Here is a 16,992-nt window from a genome sequence, read left to right on the forward strand (position 1 = left end):
ACAGCTCTCACTCACCCTGCACACAGGCCTCACTCACACTAAAAAAACAGGCGTTACTCAGTGCAAGCAGCCCTCACTCAGTGCACACAGCACTCACTCACAATCCACACAGGCCTCACTCAGTGCACTCAGCCTTCTATCACACTGCATACAGTCCGCACTCAGTGCATACTGTACACACTCATTGCATACTGCACACACTTAGTGCACACTGCCCTAACTCACAGTGCACACAGCACTCACTCAGTGCACACAGCACACACTCACTGCACACAGCACTCACTCGCACTGCACACAGGGATCACTCACACTGCTAACAGGCGTTACTCAGTGCAAGCAGCCCTCAATCAGTGCACACAGCACTCACTCACACTGCACACAGGCCTCACTCACACTGCACACACCGATGAGGCTGCAAGGAGAGGTTGTTACCGAAAGTATAATAAAACAAGCATTTGCAATGCAATAGGTCTCACATTTGCAAGAGTTGGAGCTATTGGCATTGTACATGACACTGCCTTTTATTCATTTGTTTTGAAAACCTTGATAAACACACACTTTGTACGTATAGTCCTTGCTTACGAGAAGCAAAGCTTGCAGTAAAGGAGACTACCAGCCTTGCTACTCATAAGCAAGGACTACAAGTACAAAGTGCTTGTTTAGGCACAGCTTGCAGGTTTTCAAACGCATAAATAAAAGGCATTGTCATTTACAATGCCAATAGCTCAAACTCTCGCAAATGCGAGACCTATTGCATTGCAAATGCTTGTTTTACTTAGGTTAGCGAGATGCATTAATAAAGTTTAATAAGCAGAACTTCCCTAAACCTATTTTAGGTCACTTTGACCATTCACTACACTACTCACCATAGTCCACACACCCTCACTCCCCTTACAGCTTTATCGAAAAGAAAACCGAGCCTATGTCTGCTACCCCACTCGATAGTTGCCTTGGAGGAATTTCGATAAATGTTGTTATACATCTCACTGGAGATGGGCTCTATTGAGGTTCGACCTTGTGGCCAAAAGGAAATCAGAATATCCTACTACAAGTTACAGTAGGCAGGGAGTAACAGGAGCATAACACACCCCTGAGTGCCTGCAGTGTACACCAGATAAACCAGGGAAGCAAAGGCGTTGACCTTGGGCGCCCTGTGCGTGAAGCACCTGCTGCAGGAAGGGCCACTACTGATATCTTGGGTCATACCTGGCGGCCCACAGAGTAGACTTAAACCCCTGCCTCATTCTGTCTGCACACAGTGCAGCATTGGCAGTGTTTTAGAAGTGGCGGCTCCTCCATAGCAGTGGAGGAGCGCCGCCCAACCTCCTGCAAGCACATCAGGCAAACACACATAAATAATATGGCATAAGAATGCCATTTTGTTTTGCCACCAGCTGTCGCTGTGTACAGTGCGAGCGTGAGGCAGGGTTTGAACTGAATCCTGCTATTGCAGGATTACTGCTGCCCCTTCCAGTGCGCATGTCGGGTTGGCCAGCTGGCTACCTATGGCTATCCTGACGTGCGCACTGTAGACCCTGCTATACCCCGGCTGTAAGACAGCCGGGAGATTGCTGGCACAGGCTTGCAGCCTCAAAATGAGTGCTGAGTTAGCCTGCTCCCACCAATCATGGAGTTGCTCTCAGGCTGATGAGAGCACCTCTAGGATTGGTTAACACTATATGCTCCTGATGGTGATTGCTGGGGTGTAGTGAGCACTATCTGCTCCTGATGGTGATTGCCGGGGTATGGTGAGCACTATCTGCTCCTGATGGTGATTGCCGGGGTTTAGTGAGCACTATCTGCTCCTGATTGTGATTTGCAGGGTATAGTGATCACTATCTGCTCCTGATGATGATTGCCGGGGTATAGTGAGCACTATCTGCTCTTGATTGTGATTGCTGGGGTATAGTGAGCACTAACTGCTCCTGATGGTGATTGCCGGGGTATAGTGAGCACTATCTGCTCCTGATGGTGATTGCCGGGGTATAGTGAGCACTATCTACTCCTGATGGTGATTGCCGGGGTGTAGTGAGCACTATCTGCTCCTGATGGTGATTGTCGAGGTGTAGTTAGCACTATCTGCTTCTGATGGTGATTGCTGGTGTGTAGTGAGCACTATCTGCTCCCGTTTGTGATTTGCAGGGTTCAGTGAACACTATCTGCTTCTGATGGTGATTGCCGGGGTTTAGTGAGCACTATCTGCTCCTGATTGTGATGTGCAGGGTATAGTGAGCACTATCTGCTCCTGATGATGATTGCCGGGGTATAGTGAGCACTATCTGCTCTTGATTGTGATTGCTGGGGTATAGTGAGCACTAACTGCTCCTGATGGTGATTGGCGGGGTATAGTGAGTCCTATCTGCTCCTGATGGTGATTGCCGGGGTATAGCGAGCACTATCTGCTCCTGATGGGGATTTTCAGGGTATAGTGAGAACTATCTGGTCCTGATAGTAATTTCCAGGGTATGGTGAACACTATCTGCTCCTGATGGTGATTGACGGGGTATAGTGAACACTATCTGCTCCTGATGGTGATTGCCAGGGTATAGTGAGCACTACCTGCGCCTGATGGTGATTGCCGGGGTATAGTGAGCACTATCTGCTCCTGATGGTGATTGCCAGGGTATAGTGAGCACTATCTGCGCCTGGCGGTGATTGCCGGGGTATAGTGAGCACTATCTGCTCCTGTTGGTGATTGCCGGGGTATAGTGAGCTCCATCTGCTCCTGATTCTGATTGCCGGGGTATAGTGAGCACTATCTGCTCCTGATGGTGATTGCCGGGGTATAGTGAGCACTATCTGCTCCTGATGGTGATTACCAGGGTATAGCGAGCACTATCTACGCCTGACTGTGATTGCCGGGGTATAGTGAGCACTATCTGCTCCTGATGATGATTGCCAGGTTATAGTGAGCACTATCTACTCCTGATAGTGAGTTACGGGGTATAGTGCGCCCTATCTGCTCCTGATGGTGATTGCCCGGGTATAGTGAGCACTATCTGCTCCTGATGGTGATTGCCGGGTCATAGTGAGCACTATCTGCTTCGGATGGTGATTGCCGGGGTATAGTGAGAACTATCTGCTCCTGATGGTGATTGCCAGAGTGTAGTGAGCACTATCTGCCCCTGATGAGGATTTTCAGGGTATAGTGAGCACTATCTGGTCCTGATAGTAATTGCCAGGGTATGGTGAACACTATCTGCTCCTGATGGTGATTTCTGAGGCAAAGTGAAGACTATCTGCTCCTGGTGGTGATTGCTGGGCTTTAGTGAACACTATCAGCTCCTGATGGTGATTGACGGGGTATAGTGAACACTATCTGCTCCTGATGGTGATTACCAGGGTATAGTGAACACTATCTGCTCCTGATGATGATTGCCAGGGTACAGTGAGCACTATCTGCGCCTGATGGTGATTGCCAGTGTATAGTGAGCAGTATCTGCTCCTGATGGTGATTGCCGGGGTATAGGGAGCACTATCTGCTCCTGGTTGTGATTGCCAGGGTATAGTGAGCACTATCTTCTCCTGGTGGTGATTGCCGGGGTATAGTGAGCACTATCTGCTCCTGATGGTGATTGCCGGGGTATAGTGAGCTCCATCTGCTCCTGATTCTGATTGCCGGGGTATAGTGAGCACTATCTGCTCCTGATGGTGATTGCCGGGGTATAGTGAGCACTATCTGCTCCTGATGGTGATTACCAGGGTATAGCGAGCACTATCTACGCCTGACTGTGATTGCCGGGGTATAGTGAGCACTATCTGCTCCTGATGATGATTGCCAGGTTATAGTGAGCACTATCTACTCCTGATAGTGAGTTACGGGGTATAGTGCGCCCTATCTGCTCCTGATGGTGATTGCCCGGGTATAGTGAGCACTATCTGCTCCTGATGGTGATTGCCGGGTCATAGTGAGCACTATCTGCTTCGGATGGTGATTGCCGGGGTATAGTGAGAACTATCTGCTCCTGATGGTGATTGCCAGAGTGTAGTGAGCACTATCTGCCCCTGATGAGGATTTTCAGGGTATAGTGAGCACTATCTGGTCCTGATAGTAATTGCCAGGGTATGGTGAACACTATCTGCTCCTGATGGTGATTTCTGAGGCAAAGTGAAGACTATCTGCTCCTGGTGGTGATTGCTGGGCTTTAGTGAACACTATCAGCTCCTGATGGTGATTGACGGGGTATAGTGAACACTATCTGCTCCTGATGGTGATTACCAGGGTATAGTGAACACTATCTGCTCCTGATGATGATTGCCAGGGTACAGTGAGCACTATCTGCGCCTGATGGTGATTGCCAGTGTATAGTGAGCAGTATCTGCTCCTGATGGTGATTGCCGGGGTATAGGGAGCACTATCTGCTCCTGGTTGTGATTGCCAGGGTATAGTGAGCACTATCTTCTCCTGGTGGTGATTGCCGGGGTATAGTGAGCACTATCTGCTCCTGATGGTGATTGCCGGGGTATACTGAGCACTATCTGCTCCTGATGGTGATTGCCGGGGTATAGTGAGCACTATCTGCACCTGATGGTGATTACCAGGGTATAGTTAGCACTATCTGCTCCTGATGGTGATTACCGGGTATAGTGAGCACTATCTGCTCCTGGTTGTGATTGCCAGGGTACAGTGAGCACTATCTGCTCCTGATGGTGATTGCCAGGGTATAGTGAGCACTATCTGCTCTTGATGGTGATTGCTGGGGTATAGTGAGCACTATCTGCTCTTGGTGGTGATTGCCGGGGTATAGTGAGCACTATCTGCTCCTGGTTGTGATTGCCGGGGTATAGTGAACACTATCTCCTCCTGATAGTGATTGCCAGGGTATGGTGAACACTATCTGCTCCTGATGGTGATTGCCAGGGTATAGTGAGCACTATCTGCTCCTGGTGGTGATAACCAGGGTATAATGAGCACTATCTGCTCCTGATAGTGATTGCCAGGGTATGGTGAACACTATCTGCTCCTGATGGTGATTGCTGGGGTATAGTGAGCACTATCTGCTCCTGATGGTGATAACCAGGGTATAGTGAGCACTATCTGCTCCTGATAGTGATTGCCAGGGTATGGTGAGCAATATCTGCTCCTGATAGTGATTGCCAGGGTATGGTGAACACTATCTGCTCCTGATGGTGATTGCTGGGGTATAGTGAGCACTCTCTGCTCCTGATGGTGATTGCTGGGGTATAGTGAGCACTATCTGCTCTTGATGGTGATTGCCGGGGTATAGTGAGCACTATCAACTCCTGATGGTCATTGCCGGGGTATATTGAGCACTATCTGCTCCTGGTGGTGATTGCCGGGGTATATTGAGCACTATCTGCTCCTGATGGTGATTTCCGGTGTGTAGTGAGCACTATCTGCTCCTGATTGTGATTTCCAGGGTATAGTGAACACTATCTGTTCCAGATGGGGATTTTCAGGGTATAGTGAGCATTATCTGGTCCTGATAGTAATTGCCAGGGTATGGTGAACACTATCTGCTCCTGATGGTGATTGCTGAGGTATAGTGAACACTATCTGCTCCTGGTGGTGATTGCCAGGGTATAGTGAGCACTATATGCTCCTGATGGTGAAAACCAGGGTATAGTGAGCACTATCTGCTCCTGATAGTGATTGCCGGGGTATAGTGAGCACTATCTGCTCCTGATGGTGAATGCCGGGGTATAGTGAGCACTATCTGCTCCTGATAGTGATTGCCGGGGTATAGTGAGCACTATCTGCTCCTGGTCGTGATTGCCGGGGTATAGTGAGCACTGTCTGCTCCTGATGGTGATTGCCGGGGTATAGTGAGCACTATCTGCTCCTGATGGTGATTGCCGGGGTATAGTGAGCACTATCTGCTCCTGGTTGTGATTGCCGGGGTATAGTGAGCACTATCTGCTCTTGATGGTGATTGCCGGGGTATAGTGAGCACTATCAACTCCTGATGGTCATTGCCGGGGTATATTGAGCACTATCTGCTCCTGGTGGTGATTGCCGGGGTATATTGAGCACTATCTGCTCCTGATGGTGATTGATGGGGTATAGTGAGCACTATCTGCTCCTGATGGTGATTGCCAGGGTATAGTGAGCACTATCTGCTCCTGATGGTGATTGCAGGGGTATTGTGAGCACTATCTGCTCCTGATCGTGATTGCCAGGGTATAGTGAGCACTCTCTGCTCCTGATGGTGATAACCAGGGTATAGTGAGCACTATTTGCTCCTGATGGTGATTACCGGGGTATAGTGAGCACTATCTTCTCCTGATGGTGATTTCCAGGGTATAGTGAGCACTATCTGCTCCTGATGGTGGTTCCGGGGGTATAGTGAGCACTATCTGCTCCTGGTGGTGATTGCCAGGGTATAGTGAGCACTATCTGCTCCTGATGATGATTACCGGGGTATAGTGAGCACTATCTGCTCCTGGTGGGGATTTTCAGGGTATAGTGAGCACTATCTGGTCCTGATAGTAATTGCCAGGGTATGGTGAACACTATCTGCTCCTGATTGTGATTTCCAGAGTATAGTGAGCACTATCTGCTCCTGATGATGATTACCGGGGTATAGTGAACACTATCTGCTCCTGATGGGGATTTTCAGGATATAGTGAGCAATATCTGGTCCTGATAGTAATTGCCAGGGTATAGTGAGCACTATCTGCTCCTGATGGTGATTGATGGGGTATAGTGAACACTATCTGCTCCTGATGGTGATTACCAGGGTATAGTGAACACTATCTGCTCCTGAGGATGATTGCCAGGGTATAGTGAACACTATCAGCTCCTGATGGTGATTGCTGAGGTATATTGAACACTATCTGCTCCTGGTGGTGATTGTCTGGCTATAGTGAACACACTATCAGCTCCTGATGGTGATTGCCGGGGTATTGTGAGCACTATCTGCTCCTGATGGTGATTACCAGGGTATAGTGAACACTATCTGCTCCTGATGATGATTGCAGGGTATAGTGAACACTATCAGCTCCTGATGGTGATTGACGGGGTATAATGAACACTATCTTCTCCTGATAGTGATTGCCAGGGTATGGTGAACACTATCTGCTTCTGATGGTGATTGCCGGGCTATAGTGAACACTATCAGCTCCTGATGGTGATTGCCGGGGTATAGTGAACACTATCTGCTCCTGATGGGGATTACCAGGGTATAGTGAACACTATCTGCTCGTGATGATGATTGCCAGGGTATAGTGAGCACTATCTGCGCCTGATGGTGATTGCCGGGGTATAGTGAGCACTATCTGCTCCTGATAGTGATTGCCAGGGTATGGTGAACACTATCTGCTCCTGATGGTGATTGCCAGGGTATAGTGAGCACTATCTGCTCCTGGTGGTGATAACCAGGGTATAATGAGCACTATCTGCTCCTGATAGTGATTGCCAGGGTATGGTGAACACTATCTGCTCCTGATGGTGATTGCTGGGGTATAGTGAGCACTATCTGCTCCTGATGGTGATAACCAGGGTATAGTGAGCACTATCTGCTCCTGATAGTGATTGCCAGGGTATGGTGAGCAATATCTGCTCCTGATAGTGATTGCCAGGGTATGGTGAACACTATCTGCTCCTGATGGTGATTGCTGGGGTATAGTGAGCACTCTCTGCTCCTGATGGTGATTGCTGGGGTATAGTGAGCACTATCTGCTCTTGATGGTGATTGCCGGGGTATAGTGAGCACTATCAACTCCTGATGGTCATTGCCGGGGTATATTGAGCACTATCTGCTCCTGGTGGTGATTGCCGGGGTATATTGAGCACTATCTGCTCCTGATGGTGATTTCCGGTGTGTAGTGAGCACTATCTGCTCCTGATTGTGATTTCCAGGGTATAGTGAACACTATCTGTCCCAGATGGGGATTTTCAGGGTATAGTGAGCATTATCTGGTCCTGATAGTAATTGCCAGGGTATGGTGAACACTATCTGCTCCTGATGGTGATTGCTGAGGTATAGTGAACACTATCTGCTCCTGGTGGTGATTGCCAGGGTATAGTGAGCACTATATGCTCCTGATGGTGAAAACCAGGGTATAGTGAGCACTATCTGCTCCTGATAGTGATTGCCGGGGTATAGTGAGCACTATCTGCTCCTGATGGTGAATGCCGGGGTATAGTGAGCACTATCTGCTCCTGATAGTGATTGCCGGGGTATAGTGAGCACTATCTGCTCCTGGTCGTGATTGCCGGGGTATAGTGAGCACTGTCTGCTCCTGATGGTGATTGCCGGGGTATAGTGAGCACTATCTGCTCCTGATGGTGATTGCCGGGGTATAGTGAGCACTATCTGCTCCTGGTTGTGATTGCCGGGGTATAGTGAGCACTATCTGCTCTTGATGGTGATTGCCGGGGTATAGTGAGCACTATCAACTCCTGATGGTCATTGCCGGGGTATATTGAGCACTATCTGCTCCTGGTGGTGATTGCCGGGGTATATTGAGCACTATCTGCTCCTGATGGTGATTGATGGGGTATAGTGAGCACTATCTGCTCCTGATGGTGATTGCCAGGGTATAGTGAGCACTATCTGCTCCTGATGGTGATTGCAGGGGTATTGTGAGCACTATCTGCTCCTGATCGTGATTGCCAGGGTATAGTGAGCACTCTCTGCTCCTGATGGTGATAACCAGGGTATAGTGAGCACTATTTGCTCCTGATGGTGATTACCGGGGTATAGTGAGCACTATCTTCTCCTGATGGTGATTTCCAGGGTATAGTGAGCACTATCTGCTCCTGATGGTGGTTCCGGGGGTATAGTGAGCACTATCTGCTCCTGGTGGTGATTGCCAGGGTATAGTGAGCACTATCTGCTCCTGATGATGATTACCGGGGTATAGTGAGCACTATCTGCTCCTGGTGGGGATTTTCAGGGTATAGTGAGCACTATCTGGTCCTGATAGTAATTGCCAGGGTATGGTGAACACTATCTGCTCCTGATTGTGATTTCCAGAGTATAGTGAGCACTATCTGCTCCTGATGATGATTACCGGGGTATAGTGAACACTATCTGCTCCTGATGGGGATTTTCAGGATATAGTGAGCAATATCTGGTCCTGATAGTAATTGCCAGGGTATAGTGAGCACTATCTGCTCCTGATGGTGATTGATGGGGTATAGTGAACACTATCTGCTCCTGATGGTGATTACCAGGGTATAGTGAACACTATCTGCTCCTGAGGATGATTGCCAGGGTATAGTGAACACTATCAGCTCCTGATGGTGATTGCTGAGGTATATTGAACACTATCTGCTCCTGGTGGTGATTGTCTGGCTATAGTGAACACACTATCAGCTCCTGATGGTGATTGCCGGGGTATTGTGAGCACTATCTGCTCCTGATGGTGATTACCAGGGTATAGTGAACACTATCTGCTCCTGATGATGATTGCAGGGTATAGTGAACACTATCAGCTCCTGATGGTGATTGACGGGGTATAATGAACACTATCTTCTCCTGATAGTGATTGCCAGGGTATGGTGAACACTATCTGCTTCTGATGGTGATTGCCGGGCTATAGTGAACACTATCAGCTCCTGATGGTGATTGCCGGGGTATAGTGAACACTATCTGCTCCTGATGGGGATTACCAGGGTATAGTGAACACTATCTGCTCGTGATGATGATTGCCAGGGTATAGTGAGCACTATCTGCGCCTGATGGTGATTGCCGGGGTATAGTGAGCACTATCTGCTCCTGGTTGTGATTGCCAGGGTATAGTGAGCACTATCTGCTCCTGGTTGTGATTGCCAGGGTATAGTGAACACTATCAGCTCCTGATGGTGATTGCAGGGGTATAGTGAGCACTATCTGCTCCTGGTTGTGATTGCCAGGGTATAGTGAGCACTATGTGCTCCTGATGGTGATTGCCAGGGTATAGTGAGCACTGTCTACGCCTGATGGTGATTGCTGGGGTGTAGTGAGCACTATCTGCTCCTGGTTGTGATTGCCAGGGTATAGTGATCACTATCTGCTCCGTTGTGATTGCCTGGGTATAGTGAACACTATCTGCTCCTGATGATGATTGCCAGGGTATAGTGAGCACTGTCTACGCCTGATGGTGATTGCTGGGGTGTAGTGAGCACTATCTGCTCCTGGTTGTGATTGCCAGGGTATAGTGATCACTATCTGCTCCGTTGTGATTGCCTGGGTATAGTGAACACTATCAGCTCCTGATGGTGATTGCCGGGGTATAGTGAGCACTATCAGCCCCTGATGATGATTGCCAGGGTATAGTGAGCACTATCTGCTTCTGATGGTGATAACCAGGGTATAGTGAGCACTATCCGCTCCTGATAGTGATTGCCAGGGTATGGTGAACACTATCTGCTCCTGATAGTGATTGCCAGGGTATGGTGAACACTATCTGCTCCTGATGGTGATTGCCGGGGTATAGTGAGCACTATCTGCTCCTGATGGTGATAACCAGGGTATAGTGAGCACTATCTGCTTCTGATGGTGATTGCCGGGGTATAGTGAGCACTATCTCCTCCTGGTAGTCAGGTGGCCTGCTCTAGTGTGCAGCACCCTCGTGCGCACAGGCCTGCGGGCTTGGGCAGACTGGGGCCCGCGTGCCCTCTGTGCCAGGGCAGAGGCAGTGGGTTTCCAGACCAGGAAGCGGATGCGCTCATCTGCTGGAGGCGCCCTCGGGCCCTCAGAAGTTCGTCTGATGTCTCAGCCCGTCTGCGACCTTTGAATGAACTTTATTAAAGTCCTGGCGCTTCCTCAGTGACGTGGCCCGTCCGCGTGGACGATAAGCCCCTGGCACGCGCTCCCTGTGCGCACTCACCATCTCCAGTCCAGATGGCAGCGCCTGACCTGGCAAGGGTACTCTGGCAGGGGCATCGGCCTCCATGCCAGGGTGAGGGACCAGCCAAGCCATCTGCCACACACACGTCTGGTGTCTACGGGGGCGCAGGAAGCCGATGATTGCAATTGCATTTATTAGCGCTGACTACCCCTGACGAGGCGTCGAAGCACTTTTTTGGCCAGTAGCAGGCTACTCCGGAACCCAAAAAGGATTAGTGATGAATTAGTAGAGGGAGATTTTAAATTCATTTGAGCGGTGGACATGGGAGTTTGTTATTTGGATTTATTTATTTACTTAATTTATTTGAGAGGTTTTATATAGCGCTGGCTGGACCCGGAGGTATCAGAGCGCTTTACATGATAGAGCTAGTTGCGGTCGGAAAACAAATTACAGCATCATGGAATAACAAAACATCAGCGGACTTTACGCGACGGAGCTAGTCACAGTAACACAAAATACACATCATGGAATAACAGCAGGTAAAAACAGAAGAAAGAGCGGCCTGAGATTACACATATCAAGTAAATAGCTAGACAGAACAAAGAGTTAAATGCCTAGAAGATATGGCAGATCGAGTTTAAGGCGCAGGTAAAGACCCCCAATATTTGTTGAGAAGGTGCATTTTGAGGTCTTTTTTAACCCCTCCCATCATCTGCCACGGTGCTCGTGAGCTCGTCATGGCCGTTAGAACGCTCACGCGCGGGGATAATTCCCCTGCTGTGCTGAGCGTTCTAAGGAACGGGCGTGACGAGCTCAGCTCGTACTGTGCGCGACCCCCGCCCCCCAGCACAGCGGGGGAATGTGCCCCTCAGCCAAGGGGTTAAAGCTGGATTAGGAGGGGTTACATCGTAGGTCTTTGGGGAGGGCGTTCCAGATGTGGGGGGCATTTCCGGAGAAGGCGCGGGATTGTGTAGACTTTTTTTTTTAGCAGGGGTGGGAGAAGGAGGAGTGCGTTAGTGCTTCTCAGTGGTCGTGTGCTGCCCGCTTTGCAGAGTTTATCTGCAAGGTATGAGGGAACATTTTGCTGCAGGACTTTGTGTGCGATGCATGCGTTTTTGTAGGCGGATCTGCCTTCGACGGGGAGCCATTGGAGAGTTTTGAGGGCAGGGGAAATGTGGTCGATTAACATGGGTAGTGGAGGGATGAAAGAGGGAAAGGTTTGCATTTATATAGCGCTTGTTACCCCTGATGCGGTGTTGAAGCGCTTTTTTCAGCGAGTAGCACGCCACTCTGGAACCCATAAAGGATTAGTGTTGAATTAGTATAGTGAAATATGAAAGTAATTTGACTATTGGACAGGTTAGTCAGTTATTTGGATTGAGAAGGATAGCGGAGGGATAGAAGAGGTAAAAAGGTCTGCATTTATATACTAGTTGACATACATTTAGTAATGCAGAAGTATTACGGGTTTTGTAAAATTGCCTTCACCTTTCGATATCTTTTGATAACATTTGCTATAAATAGGCACCCTCTAGGCTACGCTCAAACACAGGGACAACAGGTGAGGTGTCGAAGTGCTTTTTTGGCGGGGCGCACGCTAGTCCGGAACCCAATGACCGTGGATAGTCCGTTGAGGTCACCCTTGCAGCAGAGGCGCGGGTGCCTCCACAGCTGGACGCACCTCTGCCTCAGCAGCAGAGAGAGCATTTATTAGCCTTAAAATGTTCTGACCGTACCTGAGCCGTGTCTGGTGGCTCAGTGGACTAATGCGCCCACTGTAGGGGCCTGTGTGCGACTTCAAGGTCACCGGTTCAAATCCTGACGGGTCCACTCAGCCTTTCATCCTTCTGAGGCCGATAAAATGAGTACCATTGAGTTGGGGCACGACAAAAATCTGTTATTCAGCTCCAAGAGACCTATGGGTGAATGTGCACTTTCCAAATACACGTTACCTTTGCTTGGAGAACACAGTGCCTGTAGGTCTCAGGATTCATGTTGATTTTTGTACTGGGGTGGCTGTCTCACCAGATTGAGATGAAAATGTCCTTTTCAGCTCCCGTCCCTCCCCTGCCCAAATAAACCATACATAATATACATACAAAGAAAAGCTTCTTTCATTGGTCTGTTACATTTTCAGCCATGGAAGCATGCAGTCACAGAAAGAAATTCTAGGGAGAACAGTCTATCCATTTGGGTCCAGTTCTGGGAACCAAAATGGCGCGATCCTCATAAACTCTTCTTTCAGAATGAAGCAGAAACTGCTGCTACCAAACGGGGTGGTGGGACAGGGGTGATGGGAAGAGGAGGGAAATTACATTTTAAAAAGGACTTACCTTTAACGACTGGCCTGCCGCCGGGTCTCCTCCATCCTTGTTCTCTTCCTGTCCCAGCTGGCAGCAGGAAGCACCCGGGCAGGCAGGCTCCCCTGAGCCAATCACAACGCTGCACTGCAGCGTCGTGATTGGTCTGAGCTCCGTGGTCCGGCGCTCAGACAGGAACAGGGAGCCTGTGCATGTTGCTGACCAGGCTGTGTAATGTAGTCTAGTGGGCAACATACAGAGTGCGCATGACTGTTTGGCCGGCGCAAGAGGGCCGACCAAATGGTTCATGCGCACTTTAGGAGTGCGAAGCTCTGGCCAACCTCGCAACATCTAGCTACTGACTGCAACTGGGAAAATACAATGATAATAATGATACGTTATTATTATTTTATTTTTCCTTTTCAGCAGTAGGGCGATGCTCCTCTGCCTTAGCCGAGGAGCCGCCACTGGAATGAAGAGATAGAGATGCATAGGACCTCGAGCTTATTAATACATATGGATGAAGCTACCATGGTTAGAAATGAAGTTTTCCAAGAGAGGAACCACAAGTCACAGCAGAAAATGGGCTGGAATACTGCAAAACCTTGACCTCGGGGGCTCCTTATGTTTTGAGTTGGGTTGAGCCAGAGCCGGACCCACTCATTGTGGCCTTCAGAGCAATGTCGCCAGCTCAGCCCTAGCAACTTCAACCATTGCAAGTTAGATGGCATCTTGCATTTCCCCTGCTGCATGGGACATCTGGTGTGGGATCACACTCCATTCAAACTAATGCGGCTTGAGTGGAGTTTTAGTAGGCATGTCCCTCCTCTAAGTAGTGTAGGCACATGGGAACACCACGAGCATTCTACAGGGATTGCGTGCTTGAGTATTCCTTTGGAATGGTGCATAATGTGGCCAGGTGGTTCGCGGTGCTTTCTTGTGTCAGTCTAAACTGCTGGATTCTGACATCTTGTTCTCCGTCCCTATTCTGTACGCTATGGATCGCGTCCAATGGTGGAGAATGGGAGAGAGTCAAGACGTAGAAGTTGGATAAAGTTACCTTCATGGCGACTCTTTTACTCCTAGTCCACAGGGTACTTCCTATGAAAACAACCTCCTGGTAACCCATCAGCCATCGGCCATAACTTACATTGAATTACTCCTTTTTTTAAGTGAAGGGAACCTATGTCAGTTAACACAAGGAGATGATGGACGGAGCGCTGAAACTTTTTAGACCCTCACCCCCAGTCACAGATTTGGTTTGAATCCATCATCGTTCTTTAGTTCACTTCACCACCCCAGTTCAGACCCAGCCATATGCAAATCAGTCTTGACCCTGTGTCTCATGGGAACAGTCCAGCCCGAACTGCCAAACCATGGCTTTCCTGGACTGGAAACAAGCATCCTGGGACCGCTTTCGGGGTAATGCCCCTCATCAGCCCCACTATCTTGAATCCAGTGGCCAAGTGAGCAAGGGACCCACGTCTGGGCATACCCTGCCAACTTTCAGGCTGGACTGTTCCCATGGGGAACAGGGTCAAGACTGATTTGCATATTGCTGGCTCTGAACTGCAATGGCATGGGGTGCAAAACAACGATGGATTTAGGCCCAGATCTCTGTACTGGGGTGAATGTTTGTCATTGTTCAGCATTGTGCCATCAATTATTCTTTTTGCATTTGTCACCCCAAGTGGAACGGGTATGCATAGACGTGGGTTCCGTGCTCTCCGGTGCCACTGGAGTCATGCTAGCTTGGCCGATATGGTGTCATACCGCAAAACAGGTCCCGGGCTGCTTGTTTCCAGTTCACGGAGGACCTGGCCTGGCAGTTCGGGTTGGACTGTTCCCATTGGGCGCAGGCTCAAGACTGATTTGCATATGGCTGGGTCTGAACTGCAATGGTATGGGGAGCAAAATCACAATTGATTTAGACCCTAATATCTGTATTAGGGTGAATGTTTGACATTGTGCAGCATTCTGTCCATCAATTGTTCTTTTCACCTATGTCTCGTGCCATATGCAAGGCAGATGGATGTGTTCCAACATATTACTCACACCCATGTGGTACGAGCACACAGAACTCATGAAATGTCCAACCCTGCTAGTGGGTGGCGCAGGACACACAGCTTGATAGTGAAAGTGAGCCTACAGGCAAAGAGAAATGGATTCACCATCAAGGTAACTTTATGCAATTATTGTCTATTTTAGTGATGATCATAGTATTGATCTCAGTAGGCGAAAAGGCTTAGGTAAACCCCCTGGGATTTGAACATGTGATCCGCAGGCCTCAGCGCTGGTACTGAGCTACGGCCCCTTGAAACTTGTGATGTAGGTGGCGTGGGCACTACACCTTGTGCAGGAGCTCAAGTATCTGAGTGAGATATGGAGTGGTGGAGTAACAATGTTTAAAATTTAGGATCCAGATGATAACAAATATTCACCGGATTGGGTGGTCGGAACCCTAGTACCATGGAGAATGCACCGGATGGGAACACAGAAGTTGGCAATAGGAACAGAGAAGGTTGGCAATCCAAAAATAGGAAAGATAGTACCGGCCTAAGGAGATTACTCTAGCTTCTGGGAAGGTGCGAAGCAGAACTTGACATGGAGTGAAGAGCGCCGTCAAAGCCACGTAGATGCTTAAGTTTTATTGGTAAGTGTGACCCCACTCGCAGATCTGCCTGGCCTGAGGGGCCTTTATCTAGAGTTTCCTCTCCTAATTCAAGGGCTGAAGAACAGTGGCTTTGCAAAATCACCTGTAGGTTTTGCTTTCTCACAGATTGTAGGAGGTAGCTCAGCGGTGGGCAGTCTAGACATATGCAGTGTATTTGTAATTGAGAGTTTTTGTTTTCAGTGCTTCTTTTATGAGAGTCTTGGGTTACATTTCTGTCTGTGTTCATGTGAGAGTGAAAGACAGGATCTGTAGTATGTCATAGGGTTATCCGAGTGTGATCCGGCTGCCTCTGTGTAACATTTTTAAGGATAGATATCTGTATTACGCAAGTTACGATGGAATGGAGTTCCCCATGTCTTGACATAATGGGTTTTCACTTATTAACCTGTGAATGAGTGACGCATACGAATGTCAACCACTCCTTGTTGTAACTGAGTACCTGCATGTTTTCCACCCTCAGATACGACCCTATGTCAATGGAGCCCTCTACAGCATCCTTGCCGTCCCATCCATACGAGAAGCGGCACGAGCAATGGTAAGAGATATGACTTCGACCAGACCAGCTCGGTTGGAAATACCTGATTTCACTTCAACAAGAATGTTATATGATTTGTAAATTGAGATCAGATGAATCATTGGAAATTCCTGTAATTAAATACACATTCTATGTCTTTTCATAAACCCTATCCGTCAATGCACAAGGAGGGAGCTGTCACAGAGAGAGAAAGAACATCCACCAAACGATGGCGCGATGCCAGGGCACTGTTTTGGCAGCTCTTGTCTACCCTCTGGGTGTTTTATCATCGGTTGGGTGCTTCTTGATCATGACATCCTTTCTTTGTGTGTGGCCTTCTTCTTTAACAGTTCTGTCCACCCTCTGCCCTGTACGACCACAGCGAAATCCGGGTCTGAACACAATGTGGGAGATACAAAGGGTCAGATGTATCAACATTAGGAATAGCGATTTCCCAATTTTCATTATATCTGAATCGCAATTAGGATACCGCTATTCCCAATGTATGAAACCCTGGTGGGTCCCAGATCAACCTACCTCATGAATATTAATGAGGTAGGTTGCAATTAGTGACAGACTAAGAATTGCTGCCATCACAAGGATGGTACAAAAGGGGGTGGTGATGGACGGAGCATCTGAGCCAATCAAACACTCTCACCCAGTCAAAAGATCTGGGTTTAATCCATCACCGTTCTTTAGCCCACTTTGCCACCCCAGTTCAGACATGGCTATATGCAAATCAGTCTGACCCTGTGCCTCATGGG

At 48.8% G+C, this 16,992-nt stretch overlaps 1 protein-coding gene across 1 annotated transcript in view; it reads left to right on the forward strand.

Moving 5' to 3' along the window:
• Nucleotides 1–16,992, forward strand: part of ARMC9 (armadillo repeat containing 9) — a 442,743-nt gene that overhangs the window by 254,436 nt on the left and 171,315 nt on the right. Inside the window, exon 17 of the mRNA XM_078667778.1 lies at nt 16,175–16,249. Within this exon, the coding sequence (XP_078523904.1) occupies nt 16,175–16,249 (75 nt within the window). The remainder of the gene's footprint in view (nt 1–16,174; nt 16,250–16,992) is intronic.

This window comes from Lissotriton helveticus, chromosome 11, assembly GCF_964261635.1.
Source record: "Lissotriton helveticus chromosome 11, aLisHel1.1, whole genome shotgun sequence".
NCBI classification, from domain to species: Eukaryota; Metazoa; Chordata; class Amphibia; order Caudata; family Salamandridae; genus Lissotriton; species Lissotriton helveticus.